The following is a 16,361-nucleotide window of genomic DNA, read 5'->3' on the forward strand; positions in this document are numbered from 1 at the left end:
TTCCGAAGCGCCCGCAATGATCGGTTCATGACAACGAGTGGGAGGAATCTGACGGATCAGATAGCTACCTAAGTACTACATCTGAGCTCTGGCTCACCGACAGTCAGCAATAGAAGCATCACAACACAAGACATGAAAATACACTTCCAAGGGTTACAGGCTATTGAATCTTCCTTTCCCTGCGAGCCACTGTGTGGGTTCAACATCGCTCGTAAACGTCTACTCGTCCCATCACCACAACGCTCTGAGAAGTTAGCAGCAGATAACTATTCCCAGGAGCATCGTTAAGCGAGCTCACCCCCAGTCTAGCTATCCGAATCCTCGGGTTCAGACCGACAAAGAATGTTGCCAAGCTTCGAAACATCCCCAAGAGATTAACTTTTGCGATCTGGCAAGCTCGGATTGCCTCCGTACTCGTAATCGACGGCCGGTAAATCCCCGCCACCTACCTTAAATTCAGTTGCCTCAGCAGTCAGCACTCCGTGCGGCTCTTCCTTGATCATCTCTGACGTGGTCCGTTACGAAAGGCAAACGTTGTTTCGGACTCTTGCTCAAAGCAAAGTTAGCAGACAATAACCTCCGAGAGAAGGGGAAGAAGGACAGACCTACTTCTTGGAGGTGTTTGAGTATTATGTGGCTGCTGCATTGGACTGCGTCAATTGCCAAAATACTAATTGTGAAGATTAACTAGCATGTAGACTTTCCAGTCCAGTTGGCAACCAGTCCGGCTTTACTTTCCTGCTTTTTCTTTTTCTCATTCTCACCTCCAAGATGCTTCTGTTGAGCATTTACGTTGCGCCCTACAGCTGGGGTGTATGCCCCTCCGACTCTGCATACTTTGCGTGGTTGGCTGTCATCCGGTTCTTGAGAAGCATTGGGCTCTATCAATCCCGTGACACGGTGAGTATCTGATATCATGATGCACCCCATAAGTGCATTGCGAATCCAGCGTCCCTTACTACGCAAACTCAAACTCTTCATACCGAAAACAAATTGCTTCAGCTCAGTTGGTGAGAGCTGACATCATCTACACTGACTGACTTAGGACATCGACATGATAGCAGGCTATAACTACTATCGTATAGTCAAAAGGTGTACGGAGTATAAACAACCAATCTTACCAGTACCACAATCGAAGGAACTCTGGGAAAAGGGTTTCTTGGTTCGCCACTCGGGACAGCCGATTCAGATTCTACAAGCTTAAAGTTGGCGGTGCCGATCCCAGAAAACCACGCAACGAGGAAAAGAGTCACAACAGATGGATGGAATTTAATGACTTGACCCATGGTACAGAAGCCTCCGTGGGAGTTTGCGACACGGGAGATTCTTCTTTTTACTTTCCTTTTGTGGCTCCCTGGCTGCAATCGAGTAAGAGGACGATCGAAGAGTGGAAGGGGAAGGGGGGAACACGAAAATGCGGGTTATGACCATTGCCCACCACTGGTAATGTAGCAAGTCAGGTACAGTAGGTTACACACCGGTGGAACGAATCCGAACCACGGAACTTGTCTTCGGGAGGTGCCCACTGGGTGCTTGAGATTGGAATGTCCTGACTCGATCTCATGGATGGGAAAGTCTGGTCAGTCAGGGGAATTTGAGTTCGATTGGGGTTTGTTTGTTAGTTAGTTTGTTTGTTGTTCAGGGGTGCTTGTCGAGTCGGAGATTTACTATTGTTTGGTTTGCTTTTGTGATGTACGGAATACACAATCAAGATATCGCAGCCATGGGGTACTACTTCGTTGTACCAGCATGTTAAATTCGAGGTGGAGGAACGAGCCCGCACTGCACTACTCGATTGAGGCGTCAGCCGGGAAATCCGGGGTGATGGATGTGGATGATTTACTTAGTATCGATGAGGTGATGATCTCCTCGGTGAGATCATTGTACAGGAGAAAACCCCCTAGTTCTTCCTTCCCTTCCCCGACGACTGGGTACTTCTGTTTGTTCCGGGACTAATTTTGCATGGTAAGATTAAAAAAGGCTACCTAGTTAGTCTCAGGGGAGGTTGGAATAGATGTGCTCACTGCTCGGAATTCCGGTCTACCTAATTGCCGGCTCATGCTAAGTCTTTTCAAACAAACAATCTGGTCCGGAAGTGGTTTGCAACACAACAAAACCCTGGACACTCGAACTTCAAGGTATAATAATGGCATTAATCTATTATTATCCACGAGTGCAAGACGGCAACAGTTCCGCGACCGAGGGAACTTTCTTTCCCCTTTACGGTGACTGAGCTAAGCTGCCTCCGGACGGTTTCTCCGAGCTTCCGTCCAAGAAAAACCTGGGCAAGACTTACCAGGACTGCCAGGACTAGTAGTCATGGCGTGACAGCTAAGAATTTTAGTCGGCGTGTGGCTGCAAATCAGCTTCCAATTTGCTTCGTTTCCATCGGACTATCCCAGTTCGCTAGCGAAATGCATATGGTCCCAGTGATGGTCTCATGCACCTAGCACGTTCTCTTCAGTTCTTTATTTTCTACTTTGTCTACCGAGGAAGACTTAGCAGTGAATGCCTCTTGTCGGTTGTTGCTCAGACGGAGATGGTAATTCAGGGCAGGGGAGGAGGGAAAGGAGGCGGCTCAAAGACAGACTTGAGGCGATCAAACATGATGAGTTGATTGAACATGATTCAAATTTATAAGCCAATGACTGAACAGACTAAGAACTGTGCACAAGAATCATCAAACCCCACCAGAGATAGAAGAGCCACCACGTTGATCACCTTCTCTCCCACTTATCAACTAACTATTGATATCAACCAGGGAACCAGGCACCGGCCGGCAGATTCACTTGCGCCCCGTCCACCATCCACACTCCTAGCTCCAAGTAACCTTAGTCCTTTCTTTCGCCTTCAATTACTGTTTCTATCCACGGATGGAGTGGGTTGGCATTAGCATCGGTCCATAGGAAGGGAGCGGGGTTGCTGGTCTGAACCCGCCCGGGTATAATCGATAACAATACGGAAGAACTGAGCATACCTCGCATAGCAAGGCAAAAAGGCAGCATGGCATGACTCCTACAATGAGAGCGAATTTGTACGTAACAGATCGAACAGCACAATTACTGAGTAAAACCTAAGACTAAGTTCCCAAGCCTAACCAGTACTTTAGCAATTACTCCGTACTGAAACTCCATACTCTGTGCGTACCGGATTTGCCGTCGTCTACGGAGTATGCCCTCAGCACCAGTTCTACAGCCCCAAAGATGTCTTACCCCTTTCGTCTGACGAGCGAATAATAATAGCTCGCTGGCTGGTGCAGAAGGGGGGGTGGACGGAGGCCCAGGACCGATTCCTCTCAGGAGAATAATTCGAACTTTAATCTACTCAGGACCTATCTGACTGCGAAAGATGATCGGGGTTGGGTGATACGATTATCTTTTTCATCCATCAGAGAGGATCTTGGAGTGATACATGGTAGGTGTCAAGCTTGACAATCATGTGCTAACCTACTGCTTCTCATGTATGACTGCCACCTGCAATAAGAGTAATCCCTTGAGAGAATTCTTCTTGTGGATTTTTAAGGCCTCTCTGCTCTCCATAGTGAAAGTGAGACTTGGTACTATACATACTCCATTCCATACATACTATACTGTACAAACGCTTCATCGGTTTCGCCTCGTGGATTTTCTATCAGCAACCACCCACCCACCATCTTTTTTATTTTATTCTTTCTTTTTTTCTTGTTCTGTCTGACTGCTGAGGTATCCTTTTTATTGATACTTGTATTTTTGTGAATAGATCAGCTATGAACGACCCGAATTGATATTCTTGGACCACATTAGCAGAGAATAAAAGAATAGGAAAATCGAATCGAATTGGTTGCCATTCGAAGAATTGGGAGCAAAGAAAGTGTGTGTGCCTGGCGTTCCGTCCTTCTCGCGGTGTCTGGAAAATCCCGTCCGTCAGTCTCCGCCCGCCTGTCAGTCGTCGTTGGTCTCCCCTAAGAGTTGCAGTGAGAGAGAGAGAGAGACTGAGAGAGAAACAAGCAGCGCAGCGCGACCCTCCCTCCCTCCTCCCCCATCCCATCTCATCCCCATCTCCATCCCCATCATTCCTCCCGTCCATTATCTCTCTCTCCCTCCTCTCACCTTCGCTCTCTGCTACTACTCTCCCTCCCTAATTCCTTTTCCTCTTCTTCTTCTTCCTCCCCTTCATCCCCAGAGCCTTTAGTCTCTTTTTCGTCCATCTCCCTCTTCTCTGATCCGCTTTTTCCACCTAAAGCTCCGTCGCTTTTTTTTCCCTCCCCTCCCTCTCCGTACTCGCCCGCCGGCCCGTCTTCTGCTTGATTCAGAAGACAAGGTGCCTAGGACTTTCCTCCACTTCACTTCTCCCATTCTTCCAATTTTCATTTCCTCCTCCATCTTCTTTTGCCATCCTTGTCTTTATCTTTTTCGAGCTCTCCCGTTTTTCATCTGTGTACATGGCTCGACCGCTCTAGACAGCCTCTGCCATTCTGGAGCCTTTGTGTTCCTTTCGTCGTACCTCCGTCGCCAACTCCTCCCTCCTCGATCGCCTGATCCGAGCCCTTCGTTTCCCTTTCTTCGTGTTCCTCAACAGCATTCGTTCTGCATAACCGAAGCGCATTTCTCTTTATTATTGTATCAGTATCATTGACTGGCGTTTTCACTAGAACAGGTACGGGCCCTTCGAGATCCTCCCCTTCCCCTCTTTTCATTCACCCACGACACCACCACCCACCCCCCCCTGGCTGAGGAAAGCACCATCGTGGCTAGAGTCAGCGACCCTCAAAAGTCAACCAATCTGTCAACCTGCTCGCTCTTGTGCAATGCTGACTGACGACTGTGTGTAGCACAGAGTCTCCCCTGTTTTCCTTTTTCCCGATCTCTTACTCCCACCCTTGAATACTCCTTCGAATATCCCTCGACGTTCGACCCGCTGAGTGTTGGGAAATAAAACATCATCTTTCAAGGGACCAACATACTTGTGACGCTATCTGTCACGCGTCGGACCCTGTTTCGTTCTGAGTAGCGGAGGAACACATCATGGCTGCGTTGGTACAGACAATCCCTCAGCAAAGTGGCACGGTTACTGTGCTCCAAACTCGACCATCATCTTCCTCGGGCGCGTTCGCACCTTCTTCGCCTCCCTCGCAGTCTCAAAACCCGCGGAACTCGACTATGTCCTGGAATCCCTACAACACGACGGGTAACTCGACGACGTACAGGGCAGGCCACCAGGCTGTGGCCCCCTACCAGTTCAACAGCACCCCCAACCTCTCCAATTCAACGATTACGCACAATCGCCAGTCGTCGTCTCCTCACTTGAGACCAGAGCACCGTACCTCTTCTGCTCCTTCCGCCCCTCAATTATCCGCAATCCCTGCCCACGGCGGACTCGGACTCAACTCGCGTTTCTCCCATCATCCTGCAGCTGGTTCTGTATCTTCATCCTCCAACTCCTCTGTTCAGTCCTATATGTCTAAAGACGACTCCGCAATTCCGTCCCGGCAGCTACGCGCTGAGCCTCCGCTGCGCCCATTGTCTACCGTCAACATACCCTCTTCGAACTTCATGAGTATATCATCCCCTACAGTTGCTCGTCCCTCACCCGATCGGTATCGCCGCGGAAACCGGCGTCCTGATAGTGCTGCGGGGCTCCCCTCTCCGCAGCTGCAACCGAACGCACCTGGCTCGGCACGAACTCCACCAGCCACAGTGGACGATAGCCTCCTCCAATCGGGTACTCCTAGCTCTCCAGGGTCAACTGGTTCTGTCTCCGACGGAGCTCGCCGATCGGGTCACGTTAGAGCGCCTAGTGCTGACGACACTTCACGTTCGGACAAACCTCAAACGGAATTGGCCAAGCGATATCGTCGTCGGAGCTGGGGAACAATTGACAATGCCGGTCTCATCAACATGCAACTTCACTTGCCCACATCATCACCCATCCCGTCGACAGGTGGTCATGACTACTTTGATCAAATTCACCGACCTCAATCGGCTCAATCCAATCGAGATGTCCAGGGAAACATTCCATCCGCTCACTCCTCGACATCTTCGGTGCGCGATGCTGGCCACATAGAGAATGCACATACGGCAAGTCGAGGCCCTAGCAAACCAGATGAGAGCAAACGCACCAGCAAGCCCTCGCCTCTATCCCAGCCCGTTGATGTCAATTCGAAGCCTTCCTCTCCAAAACCCTCGCAGACTACGTCAAACACAAAACCTGCAGCAGCTGAAAGTCCCGCTCCGGAACGACTTGCGGAACTGACCAAGAACGACCTCAGGCGGCCCGGGAAGTCCCGACTCAGAAGGGCTTTCTCGTTCAGTAGCGCCTCTGAGCTCCTCAAGGCGTCGAACAAGAAGGAGGTGATTGCCGCCGAAAGGGCTCGCCGGGAATTGCTCCAGGAAGAGCTAGGCCCCGAACAGGCGGCCATTGCCGAGCAGCAGGAGGCAAGTGGACTAGGCGAGAGCATATACTCTTCTCACCACCAAGGCCGTATCTTCAACAGCTCCACCGACAATTTGTCCGTCTCCTCGACCGCATCTTCCGCTTCAATCATGCTTCGCAAAATGGGCAAAGGCATGAAACGATCGACCCGATCTCTTGTCGGCTTGTTTCGACCCAAATCGATCATGAGCTCCTCGTCCACGGACGCTGTGATCACCGAGCCCATGGCACCGCAACTGTCGGTAGTCAATATCGAAGCCGAGCGCAAGAGCGGAACCGTCAACGCAGACCCTCGCGACTTGCCTCACGGAGGAACGGCTTTCCCTAAGTTGGAGTCGATTGGGTCCAACGCTGCAGGTCATGCCGATGGTGGCCATGACAAGTCTCAATCGCGCAAGAGCATTGTCGGTGGAGACAGGGAGCGAGCGGAGGTCCTGGCAGCAGTCCGTAAGGGCATCTTGAAGAGTAAGTTGTTTGCTTCATTCATTGCGTGTCCCGACCATCCGTTATGTATGCATGTCTAACAAATATCCACAGAGACAAACTCAGATACCAATGTCCCCACCACGTCCACCAAGTCTTTCGAAAACTCCCAAGCAGTTAACAATGACTCGCCACATTCTAGTGTCCCTAGCACACCGGAGGATCCCACGCGGTCCGGCAACCGCCGTTCTGACGCTATCAAGATTGCTGGCGAAGATGATTATCTCTCTGATAGTCGTTTCTTGGCTTCTGAGGCAAAGAGTGCCCCTGTGACCCCGCTTGCCAAGAGCCTCGTTTTCAGCCCCCGTATTCAGTTTCATGAGACATGGCCCAGTGGGGAGTACGACCGACGGGGTGACATTGCCACTTGCAATCGCTTGACACCACTGCTCGCACAGCAGATCAAAGAGGAGCTCAACAACTTCAAGATGGTGCGTATCCGATACTCACCCTCGTTGATATTCGAATGACTAAATGTTTGTCTAGGAAATGGAAGTCCATGAGACGTCGAAAATCTATACCCACTTCCTCTAAATCGCTGCATTTTTCGAAAGGCGTTTTCACTGCGTGTCTTGTCTTATTTAATCTCCCGAGGAGTGTTGGATCGATCTATGACGGCATGGTACCCTTGGTATCTAGTAGACCTGTTTTCCTTTTTCCTAGAGGATGTTTTGGTTTTCGAACCCGGGCCGATCCTCAATCTCGGTTTCGCGCCCGCGACTCTCTATCCGACTTGTGCGTGATGGTTCATTCGGTCATATCTTCATGTCTTTGCTCTGCGTTCTGGGTGTTATGGCGAAATTTCATTCCAGGTCCTGGATTCGTTTCATGTTTCGTGTTCTGTTTTACTACGCATGGAGATCTAAGAGGGGTCTTCTCACTGCCGGAGAAAACCCGTGGGGTATTGATGGGTATTCAGCAAGGCATTACTGCCCATGAGGGTCTGCGTCGAGCTGGCTTCAGCCTTTGCCACGCCCACGTCTTGGGGTCTCGTCTCGGCTGCTCCATCGGCGTCAGGTTGTACGCGCGAGCGCCGTGATATTTACGGGTTCCTCGGCCTTTTCTCTTCACTAATTGCGAACTCTCCCAGTCAATGATCTGTGGGGACAATCGATCGACCTTTGCATCCGAACCAGTTCGTCAGTCATTATTTCAATCATCTCTTTAATCTTGCGGTTGTTGCTTTTGTTTTCAGGAAGCGTGGAAATTGGGCAGCATCTCCTTTGCACACCTTGTCTCATAGTGTCATCGTGTCGTCGTTTCTTCTTGTTCCCCTGCGTCTGCCATGGTGTTTGTTATGTGTACAGCGAGTCTCTTTTCCTTTCTTTTTTCTTTTTAGAAGCGACACACATCGTGGATGGCGTGGAGCGCTCTTCTCCTAGTGTTGACTGGTACTGGTGAAGCAATGCAATAGTTCGCATGAGTCTTGATTCTGTTCAGCGTAGATCCGAGAGGAGATTTATGAAGGGAGTGGCGGGTGAGAGTTTGCTTCAACACTCCAACCCTCGAGACTGTTTATCCAGAGGAGGGAAAGGATTTTGAGATCAAAGATATGAAGATTATCAAGGGCAGAAAAGGAGCGGGTGAAAGGATATGATTAGGTAAGGGGGGGGGGGCAGGTAATGTTCACCCCCACGCTTTCTTTTTCTTCTTCCCTTTAACTATAATCCTTCCTCTGGGGAAGACCCGAAAATCGGCATCTTCAATTTTTCCCCGCTTCGAATTGCGCTGGACCCATCCGTCACCCACGGCTCCCTCCACGTACGTCTTCTCCACACTTACAGTCTACTGTACGTACTGCCACGTTTGACCAGCTCGCTTAATTGCCATTGATATTTGCCGAGCGTGGTGGTGGTGTTAATGGGGGTGGATGCGTTGGGATGGCAAGGTGGATCGGGATCGGTCCCATGGCCATCAGTCCCTCAGTCAGTCCATCTTAGCCTGCGATTCTTCTTGTCAGCTCACTCGAAGGAGGAGAATTTGCCTCCGAGGACACCCGCATCAGGTCTCCTTCTGTTGGAAGGCGGATGGACGGCCCAGGCCGACGGGCAGACAGGGACCATGGTCTGATGGTCGCATTGGGGTGGAAGCCGAGAGCCTGTCCCGATTGTTGTTTTCGGTTCGGATTGTGGCATGAAGTGATTGCGGCGCTACGATGATTTACCTCACTGTGTAGAAGAGAAGAGACAGAGAGAGAGATAGTTGGACCCTAGACTTCTATATAGCCCACCAGGATTGAGTGTATCCAAGTAGCATAGTCAAGACAATGTACGGAGACTGTACTCCATACTGTGTAAGAGGAAGAAATGCAAACCAGTGCAACGTCGGCACGGGATGCAACGCGACCCCCACGTTCTCTCCGCGCTTTTTCCCTTTGGGCTTCGTTTTTGCCTTCAGTCTCTTTCTCTCCATTCAACAACATCCGCGGAGTCATTGCTGTCATCCACCACTACATACGATGCATCGTCATCGTCATCATTCTCCAACTTCCTCACATATCTTCGGGTTGTTTTCGGTAACCCCCACGCCCAGTCTCCCCCCAGGATCGATCCCGATTCGGTCCTGCCATGTCTCCAGCCCGTGCCCCAGACCCTCTTTCTTCCCCGACCCTCTCTCAGTCTGGGGTCTCCCCAAAATCCCGGTTTTGCTGCCCGCTTCTTCGGCTCTTGTCTCCATCGCTGCACACAAAAGCCTTTCTGATTCCGACTTGGCTGTCACATTTCTAAACTCCCCTCTCTGCTTCTTCTTGTTTTCTTCTTTTCCTTGACTTGTTGTCTTCTTCCTCCTTAAGTGATTGTACCTTCCAACCTTCTGGGTTTTCCTGTCATCATTTTGAAGCCACTCTATAGACCTTGATTCCCAACTAGGAGACACAGCATGTCTCCTCGGACCTCGTACGATCCCGAACGGGACATCGACAAGAGTCATGTCGACAACGTCGAAATCGTCTCTGATGCCGTGGCCAACGCCAATAAGCCGAATCCGCAAAAAGAGGCCCCGCCCTATGTCGCCAGTTTGACACCTGAGGAGCGTCAGGAGGCCGAGCGTGCTTTGGTCCGCAAGATCGACTTGCGTCTACTGCCTATGCTCATCATCATGTATATTCTCAACTACCTGGACCGAAACAATATTGTACGTGACTGCCAGTGAGCGTCTTCCTCAAGTCTCATTGCTGATACGACTATCTCCTAGGCGGCTGCCAAACTGGCCGGTCTTCAGGAGGATCTGAACCTGGTGGGGATGCAATACCAAACCTGTGTCAGCATTCTGTTTGTGGGTTACTTGTTGATGCAGAGTATGTTTGCCCGGTTCTGCTGCATTGCCATAAGGTCACATTCTGACTGATATAGTTCCGTCCAACTTGTTGCTCAACAAGGTCGGCAAGCCCGCCCTCTACCTTCCCGGATCCATGCTGCTCTGGGGTATCATCTCGACGTGCACTGCTGGCGCCCAGAGTTACGCTGGTCTGGTCGTTGTTCGGTTCTTTCTGGGTTTCGTGGAGGCTGCCTATTTCGTACGTTCCTATCGTCGGTGCCTCAAGAAATTTCTGCTGATATCATGATAGCCAGGATGTCTTTACTTCCTGAGTGCCTGGTACACTCGCAAGGAACTCGGATTCCGTACTGCCGCATTGTACTCTGGCTCTCTACTCTCGGGGGCCTTCTCCGGTCTCATCGCTGCAGGTATCACGGATGGCATGGACTACAAAATGGGACTTCGATCCTGGTAGGTACATTCGAAAGGATACCTGTACAGTCACTGATCATGGCCAGGCGCTGGCTTTTCATCATTGAGGGAGCCATTACCATTGTTGTTGCCTTTACTTCCGTCTTCATCCTCCCCAACTTCCCGCGTACGACGAGTTGGCTCACCGAGGAGGAGAAGCAGCTGGCTGCTTGGCGCCTGGAGGAAGATATTGGCGAAGACGATTGGGTTGATAGCGAGCAGCAGACCTTTATGCATGGTGTGAAGCTGGCCTTCACCGACATCAAGACCTACCTATTGGTAAGTCAGTTCGCGGTCAAAAGTTTCTCTTCATTCGCTTATCGACTTCTAGATACTCCTCATTCTTGGTATCGTCTCGTCCGCATCGGTCACCAACTTCTTCCCCACCGTTGTCAAAACTCTCAACTATGGCAACATCGAAACCTTGTGCCTGACCGCCCCTCCCTATTGTCTGGCGGTTATCACCGCCTTCACCAATGCCTGGCACGCCGACCGCACAGGTGAACGCTATTTCCACATCACCCTGCCCCTATACATCTCTGTGGCAGCCTTCATCTTGGCTGCCGCCACCACAAGCGTCGCTCCACGCTACGTTGCCATGATGCTCATGGTTCCCTCATTCTACGCCAGCTACGTCGTCGCTCTAGGCTGGATCTCGAGTACCTTGCCTCGTCCAGCCTCCAAGCGTGCTGCGGCTTTGGCGGGCATCAACTGTATCAGTAACCTCAGTAGTGTCTATGCGAGCTACATGTACCCTGACAGCGACGCTCCACGTTACAGTATGTCTCTTTCAGCCGTTGTTTCTCCTCTATACATAAGCTAATGGTATATAGTCACCGCGATGACAGTCAACTGCGTCACCGCTGTCCTGGCCATCCTTGCTGCGACAGCCCTTCGTTTCGTCCTCGTACGCTTGAACAAGAAGCTTGACCGTGGGGAGGGAATTAGTAGCGGGGAGGTACCTGGCCAGGCAGGCTCCAGAGGTTTCAGGTTCTTGGTCTAGTATTTTGTGTCTCTGGAACGTGCATATGTGGGTTGTTTCTGGGTATGAAAAGGGTATATCATGCATTGGAATAAGTTTGTGCTGTTTGACTTGTTTTTATGAAACCAACAAGTCAGGTCTAGTGAATATCATTGTGTTTATCATTAATAAGAAGATTTTACCGCCCTCCAGATATAAGACTGTAGGTATATGTGGTTCTACTCACAATAAGGAAAAAAGAATGGGATGATATTGATATTTAATTAGTAGTTTTGACTGGAAGTGTTGTGATTAGACTCAACACATTCTCACGCTGACATGCTTACCAGGGTCTATTGATGGGCCCTGTGTGAAATGCTTTGACTTGAAAACACTGTACTTCGCACTTCTCCCCTCTCCACACCTTTCCTCTGCACACCTTCCCTCTTTCACTACCATCAAGTACAACCAACCATGCCTCACCAGCACATGCCAGCTTCCTATCCAGGCGATAACTGCTTGCATCCCATGACGATGAGCGAAATTACCTTTGCTGACTCTGCTTACGAGTCAGATTCAGCATCCCATGACACAGAAAAGCATACCGGGCGAGCTACGCGTGCTCGCTTTCATCCAAACAAGACCACCTGGACTGGTTGGGTCTTGTCACTGTTGACTAGTCTCTTCTCTGGTCTGTCTATGTTACTCTGGCTGTTCTTCTTCAAAGATCACTTGATCATGCGGAGTCGGTAGGACCATCACCTAGTCTTGGAACTCAGTCTGGGAAGCGATTGCTGACGTGTTTTCAAAGCAACAGTTCACGTCTGCAGACCGCCCTGAGCATGGAGACCATGAAAAGAACCGTGATACCTTTATTCCTCCTTCTTTCAGCCTCGGAAGCTGGACAGGGCGAATTTCTTACGGGAAGAGTCACCGTTTGTGAAGACTTTGGGATCGATCTTGCTCGTATCTTGGAAGATTATAACCAGTCACCTCTGACACACGACACGACTCGCCAGCTGTGCGTGCACATCGACGCAATTTTACGTACTCTCGGACGCAGCAAGAACAAGTAAATTCTGTAATCCAAACCCACACAGTCCATGCTGACCCTTTGCGCAACGCAGGATTGCATACACCTTCGCCTTCACTGTGCTCGTCAATTCGATATGCTCGCTCATGCGCCTGAATGCATGCTGGGACATGGCCTGCCTCACTGGCTCTCTCATTGCGATCATCTTCGCCGCCGCAGCCGATTACTCTGCAATGGATGATCTCCATCTTCCTGACTTGTATCCCACAACCTATAAAGACCTCATGGCCCATGCATTGCGGGATCGCGGCCTGGAATTTTCCCATCTACTCTCTGTGCCAGTTCCACTGCCAACAGCAGATGGGTTTGCTGGGATTCTGAGTGCAGAGGACAAGCTCGAGGAATTTGTGATTCAAAACTTGATTGTGGGATCCTCTGGCAACGCTACCGTCAGCGCCGTGCAGCAGGATATCCATGTCACATGGTATCGCAACAACCAGGTGGTGTTTCGTCTTCTGCCGCCAGGACAGACCACGCGGATGACTTCGGGTGAGGCGCTGGCGTTGAAGTTCTTTGATGGGGCGGGCTACCTTGTGTCGTATGGGACTGGATATCTGTCCGAGTTGGGTACTGACGATGAGGATGAGCTGGCGGCGGGGATTGTTCGCGCATGGGGAGCGATCCTGGGGGAGGACAATGGGAGTTTTCTGGGGGTGAGTTCGATCGAGAAGGGAGTGGAGTACGTGAGTTTTTATGTGGATGTCATTGTCGAGGAGGGGACGGTTGATGTCAAGGGGGAGATGGAGGGATTCTTGTGGGTGTGTTGCTTGTGTGCTGTGCTTCCAGGTTCTCTGAAGTGTCATTCTCGTGTCTTCATTCGAACTGGGTATCTCAATTACACATTAGTGGTATACAGACAATATCATCACATCAACAATTTTTTAGATTTCTTGGAGACTGACTGCCAAACTGCAAGCACACTTCACAACCTAGATCCTTCCCCATCCGCATCCCAATATTGAATTCTTCCTTGACTCCGACCCCCTTCATCCTCCTGCTCTTTTTGTGGGCATGTATATGTGCAGTCGTGCTCGCATTTGCATTCTGATTCTGGGCATCCTGTTCTTCATTTGTATAGTCTTCCGCCGCAACAACCCGCCTCAATCCCCGACACTCTCCGCAAAACATCATCCACACCCCTTGCACCCGCACCAGATCGCCATACCCGTACCTCGCTTCACCGGTACGTTCCACTCCTCCTTCTCCTCCTCCTCTTACTAGACCAGCATCATTACCCCCGTCTCCCTTGTTCTCCACCGCACTACCACACTCACCCTCACCCTCAACCGAAGTCAAAGACCCCCGCGGAAGAACCCCACACTCCAAACAGAACCGCTTCGCGCGCTCCGCCTCGCGCCCAAACCGGCCCCGGCCGCGGTGCAGCATGCGGTCCGCGAAACACGTCGCGCGCCGCAGCCGGAGACAGTAGCGGCAGGCGTAGAGGTCGTGGGCGATGGCGAGCGGGTCCAGCTCGGCGGCTAGGAGGTCGGCGTGGGTCGGGGATGGAATCAGGGTGTGGAAGTAGTGGTTGGTTTGGGCGAGGTGGGCGCGCGACAGGTCGGGAAGTGCGGGGAGGTGGGTAGTTATCAGGTAGTGGAGTTCCGGGGGGAGGGATTCTAGAGTTGTTGTTTCGGTTGTGGGTGGTGGTGGGTTCATTAGAGGGAAGATTGTTGAGTATATGCAGAGGTCATTTGTAATTGTAGGAGAGGTATTACACTGAAGTATGTACTGGAGAGGGGGTGAGGGGGAGGTGAATGTTGAGGTGATGTAATGATTTTGTGGTTAACACTTGGTTATTGGGAGGAGGTGGTGCCACGTGCTTTTTGTCTTTGTTGCACTGGCTTATTTGGTCTGCTTGTACACAAGGTGTTGGAACTGCACTTGTCAATACATGGTGTCAACTGGATTAGTCCATTTCATTGAAGTTGCTTTTCTACATTACCTACACTGCCCAGCTCTCAAACGGCAACTAATCCTGTCGCGCAGGGTCAGCCTCAGGCTTATTCTGCAAATACTCATCAATCTCCGCCATCACCTCCGGTGTCAACCGCGGCAACAACTTCAGACTCTCCACGTTATCCACAATCTGCTCCGGCCGCGACGCCCCCGTGATCACCGACGAGACATTCTCGTTCTTCAGACACCACGCCAACGCCAGCTGCGACAGCTTCACCCCGAGCTTATCCGCCAGCGTCTGCAGACCAACCACCGTCTTGATTGTGCCCGCCCACTCGGACTCCCACTCGCTCCGCACGTAGTTGGCGTACTTGTCGTTGCTCTCGGCGAACCGCGACCCCGGCGGCGGCTGTGTGGTGGCCTCGTTGTACTTGCCGCTCAGCAGGCCCATCTTCAACGGCGAGAAGACGGTCAACCCGATCCCGCAGCGCGAGTACAGCCGCTGGAACTGGCCCTCGACCTTCTGCCGCGTCAGCATGTTGTACTGCGGCTGCTCGACGATGGGTGCAATGAGCCCCAGCGCGCGCGCAATCCCGCACGCCTCGCTGATCTCGTCCGCCGACCACTCCGACGTGCCCCAGTAGAACGCCCACCCCTTCTCGATGACATGGTTGAACGCCCGCACCGTCTCCTCCATGGGCGTGAGTCGGTCCGGCCGGTGTGCGTAGATGATGTCCACGTAGTCCAGCTGGAGGCGCTCCAGCGAGGCCCGCGTGCCTTCGACGATGTGTTTGCGCGAAAGCCCGTGGTTGTTGATGAGGATTTCCCCGTTGGCGAGGCCCCAGTTCAGCTGGCAGGATTTATCAGGCTCAGTCATTCTCTTTTCTCACGCGGTTGATGGGAACGAACCTTCGTGCTAATCACGAGATCACTGCGCTTCCAGCCGAATTTCTTGATTGCTTGGCCCATAACGATCTCGGATTGTCCTCCCGCATAGCTATACGGAGTTAGCCTGGGATGACGGCCCTAGATGAAGTTCGTAGGTACCTCTCTGCCGTGTCGAAGAAGTTGATTCCGCAATCGTAGGCTTGCTTCATGCACTGAAAGGTGATTTCTGCAGAAAACCACGGTAATTAGTCTTGTGAGGAAGATCTCGGCGGTGTAGTCGTACCGTTGTCTACATGGCCTCCAAATCTACCGACAGTCAGGCGCAAAGCGAATGTCAGTAAAGAAAATTCATCTCTTCTTCTCTCGACCAGCCAGGATCAACTCACGTCAACCAGCCTCCCAGTCCCAGCGCAGAGACATGCAGGCCGGAATTGCCTACACGGCGGTAGAGCATGTCTTTGTTCTTGTTCGGCCAGGCCATGGTGTGTAAGATTGTGGTTCGAATTTGCTTTGAACCGAACTGCCAGAGGGGGCACTGCTGTGATATCTTAAATAGTAGACAGTCTGTCTCCCCCGCGCGAGGGGTCGCGGTACCATTTTATCTGGACAACTGCGACGGGGCGGTTGCGTGCGCTGGGAACCGCGGTATCAATCATTGGTCTGCGCGTTCTTGCGCAGGTGCAGCAGTGGAGCCACCGAATCCAATCACATAGACATCTGGGCAGGACAGCAGGAGGCGCAAGAGGCGTCGGAGGTTTGCTCGGAGGGTCTCGATGTTTAGTTCGGGGTGATTTGAGTCCCACCTGGCCGGGAAGGGTTTAGCTTCAAGGCTTGCGTGCGGCGGGCTGTTCTGTGCGCGGCATATCCTGGAATACTACTTATATCAGGACTACTCTCTTGCTA

General features: G+C 51.6%; 5 protein-coding genes across 5 annotated transcripts; 3 read left to right on the forward strand and 2 right to left on the reverse strand.

The window, feature by feature from the left end:
• Window positions 1–5: 5 nt before the first annotated feature.
• BP01DRAFT_76606 (uncharacterized protein) lies at window positions 6–531 on the reverse strand. Its single transcript, XM_025580093.1, has 2 exons — window positions 299–531; window positions 6–242 (listed from the first exon to the last, which is right to left on the reverse strand). The coding sequence occupies exons 1-2, from the start codon at window positions 362–364 to the stop codon at window positions 69–71; spliced, it is 240 nt and encodes a 79-aa protein (XP_025435391.1). The 5' UTR covers window positions 365–531; the 3' UTR covers window positions 6–68.
• Window positions 532–5,003: 4,472 nt separating this feature from the next.
• BP01DRAFT_287712 (uncharacterized protein) lies at window positions 5,004–7,428 on the forward strand (the record flags this gene model as incomplete). The annotated part of the gene is made up of 3 exons (XM_025571509.1): window positions 5,004–6,921; window positions 7,012–7,325; window positions 7,381–7,428. 3 exons carry the CDS (start codon window positions 5,004–5,006, stop codon window positions 7,426–7,428), a joined length of 2,280 nt encoding a protein of 759 aa, XP_025435392.1.
• A 1,894-nt stretch (window positions 7,429–9,322) lies between these two features.
• On the forward strand, window positions 9,323–11,784 carry BP01DRAFT_352887 (putative MFS transporter). Its single transcript, XM_025574040.1, has 7 exons — window positions 9,323–10,026; window positions 10,087–10,189; window positions 10,245–10,408; window positions 10,460–10,620; window positions 10,668–10,899; window positions 10,952–11,399; window positions 11,454–11,784. The coding sequence occupies exons 1-7, from the start codon at window positions 9,772–9,774 to the stop codon at window positions 11,621–11,623; spliced, it is 1,533 nt and encodes a 510-aa protein (XP_025435393.1). The 5' UTR covers window positions 9,323–9,771; the 3' UTR covers window positions 11,624–11,784.
• A 481-nt stretch (window positions 11,785–12,265) lies between these two features.
• On the forward strand, window positions 12,266–13,983 carry BP01DRAFT_76727 (uncharacterized protein). The gene is made up of 2 exons (XM_025580094.1): window positions 12,266–12,653; window positions 12,709–13,983. The coding sequence occupies exons 1-2, from the start codon at window positions 12,424–12,426 to the stop codon at window positions 13,634–13,636; spliced, it is 1,158 nt and encodes a 385-aa protein (XP_025435394.1). The 5' UTR covers window positions 12,266–12,423; the 3' UTR covers window positions 13,637–13,983.
• Window positions 13,984–14,583: 600 nt separating this feature from the next.
• BP01DRAFT_413074 (putative voltage-gated K+ channel beta subunit (KCNAB)) lies at window positions 14,584–16,204 on the reverse strand. The gene is made up of 5 exons (XM_025578985.1): window positions 15,845–16,204; window positions 15,742–15,764; window positions 15,618–15,684; window positions 15,480–15,567; window positions 14,584–15,420 (listed from the first exon to the last, which is right to left on the reverse strand). The coding sequence occupies exons 1-5, from the start codon at window positions 15,937–15,939 to the stop codon at window positions 14,644–14,646; spliced, it is 1,050 nt and encodes a 349-aa protein (XP_025435395.1). The 5' UTR covers window positions 15,940–16,204; the 3' UTR covers window positions 14,584–14,643.
• Window positions 16,205–16,361: the final 157 nt, after the last annotated feature.

The sequence above is a fragment of the Aspergillus saccharolyticus genome (genome assembly GCF_003184585.1).
Source record: "Aspergillus saccharolyticus JOP 1030-1 unplaced genomic scaffold BP01scaffold_2, whole genome shotgun sequence".
NCBI classification, from domain to species: Eukaryota; Fungi; Ascomycota; class Eurotiomycetes; order Eurotiales; family Aspergillaceae; genus Aspergillus; species Aspergillus saccharolyticus.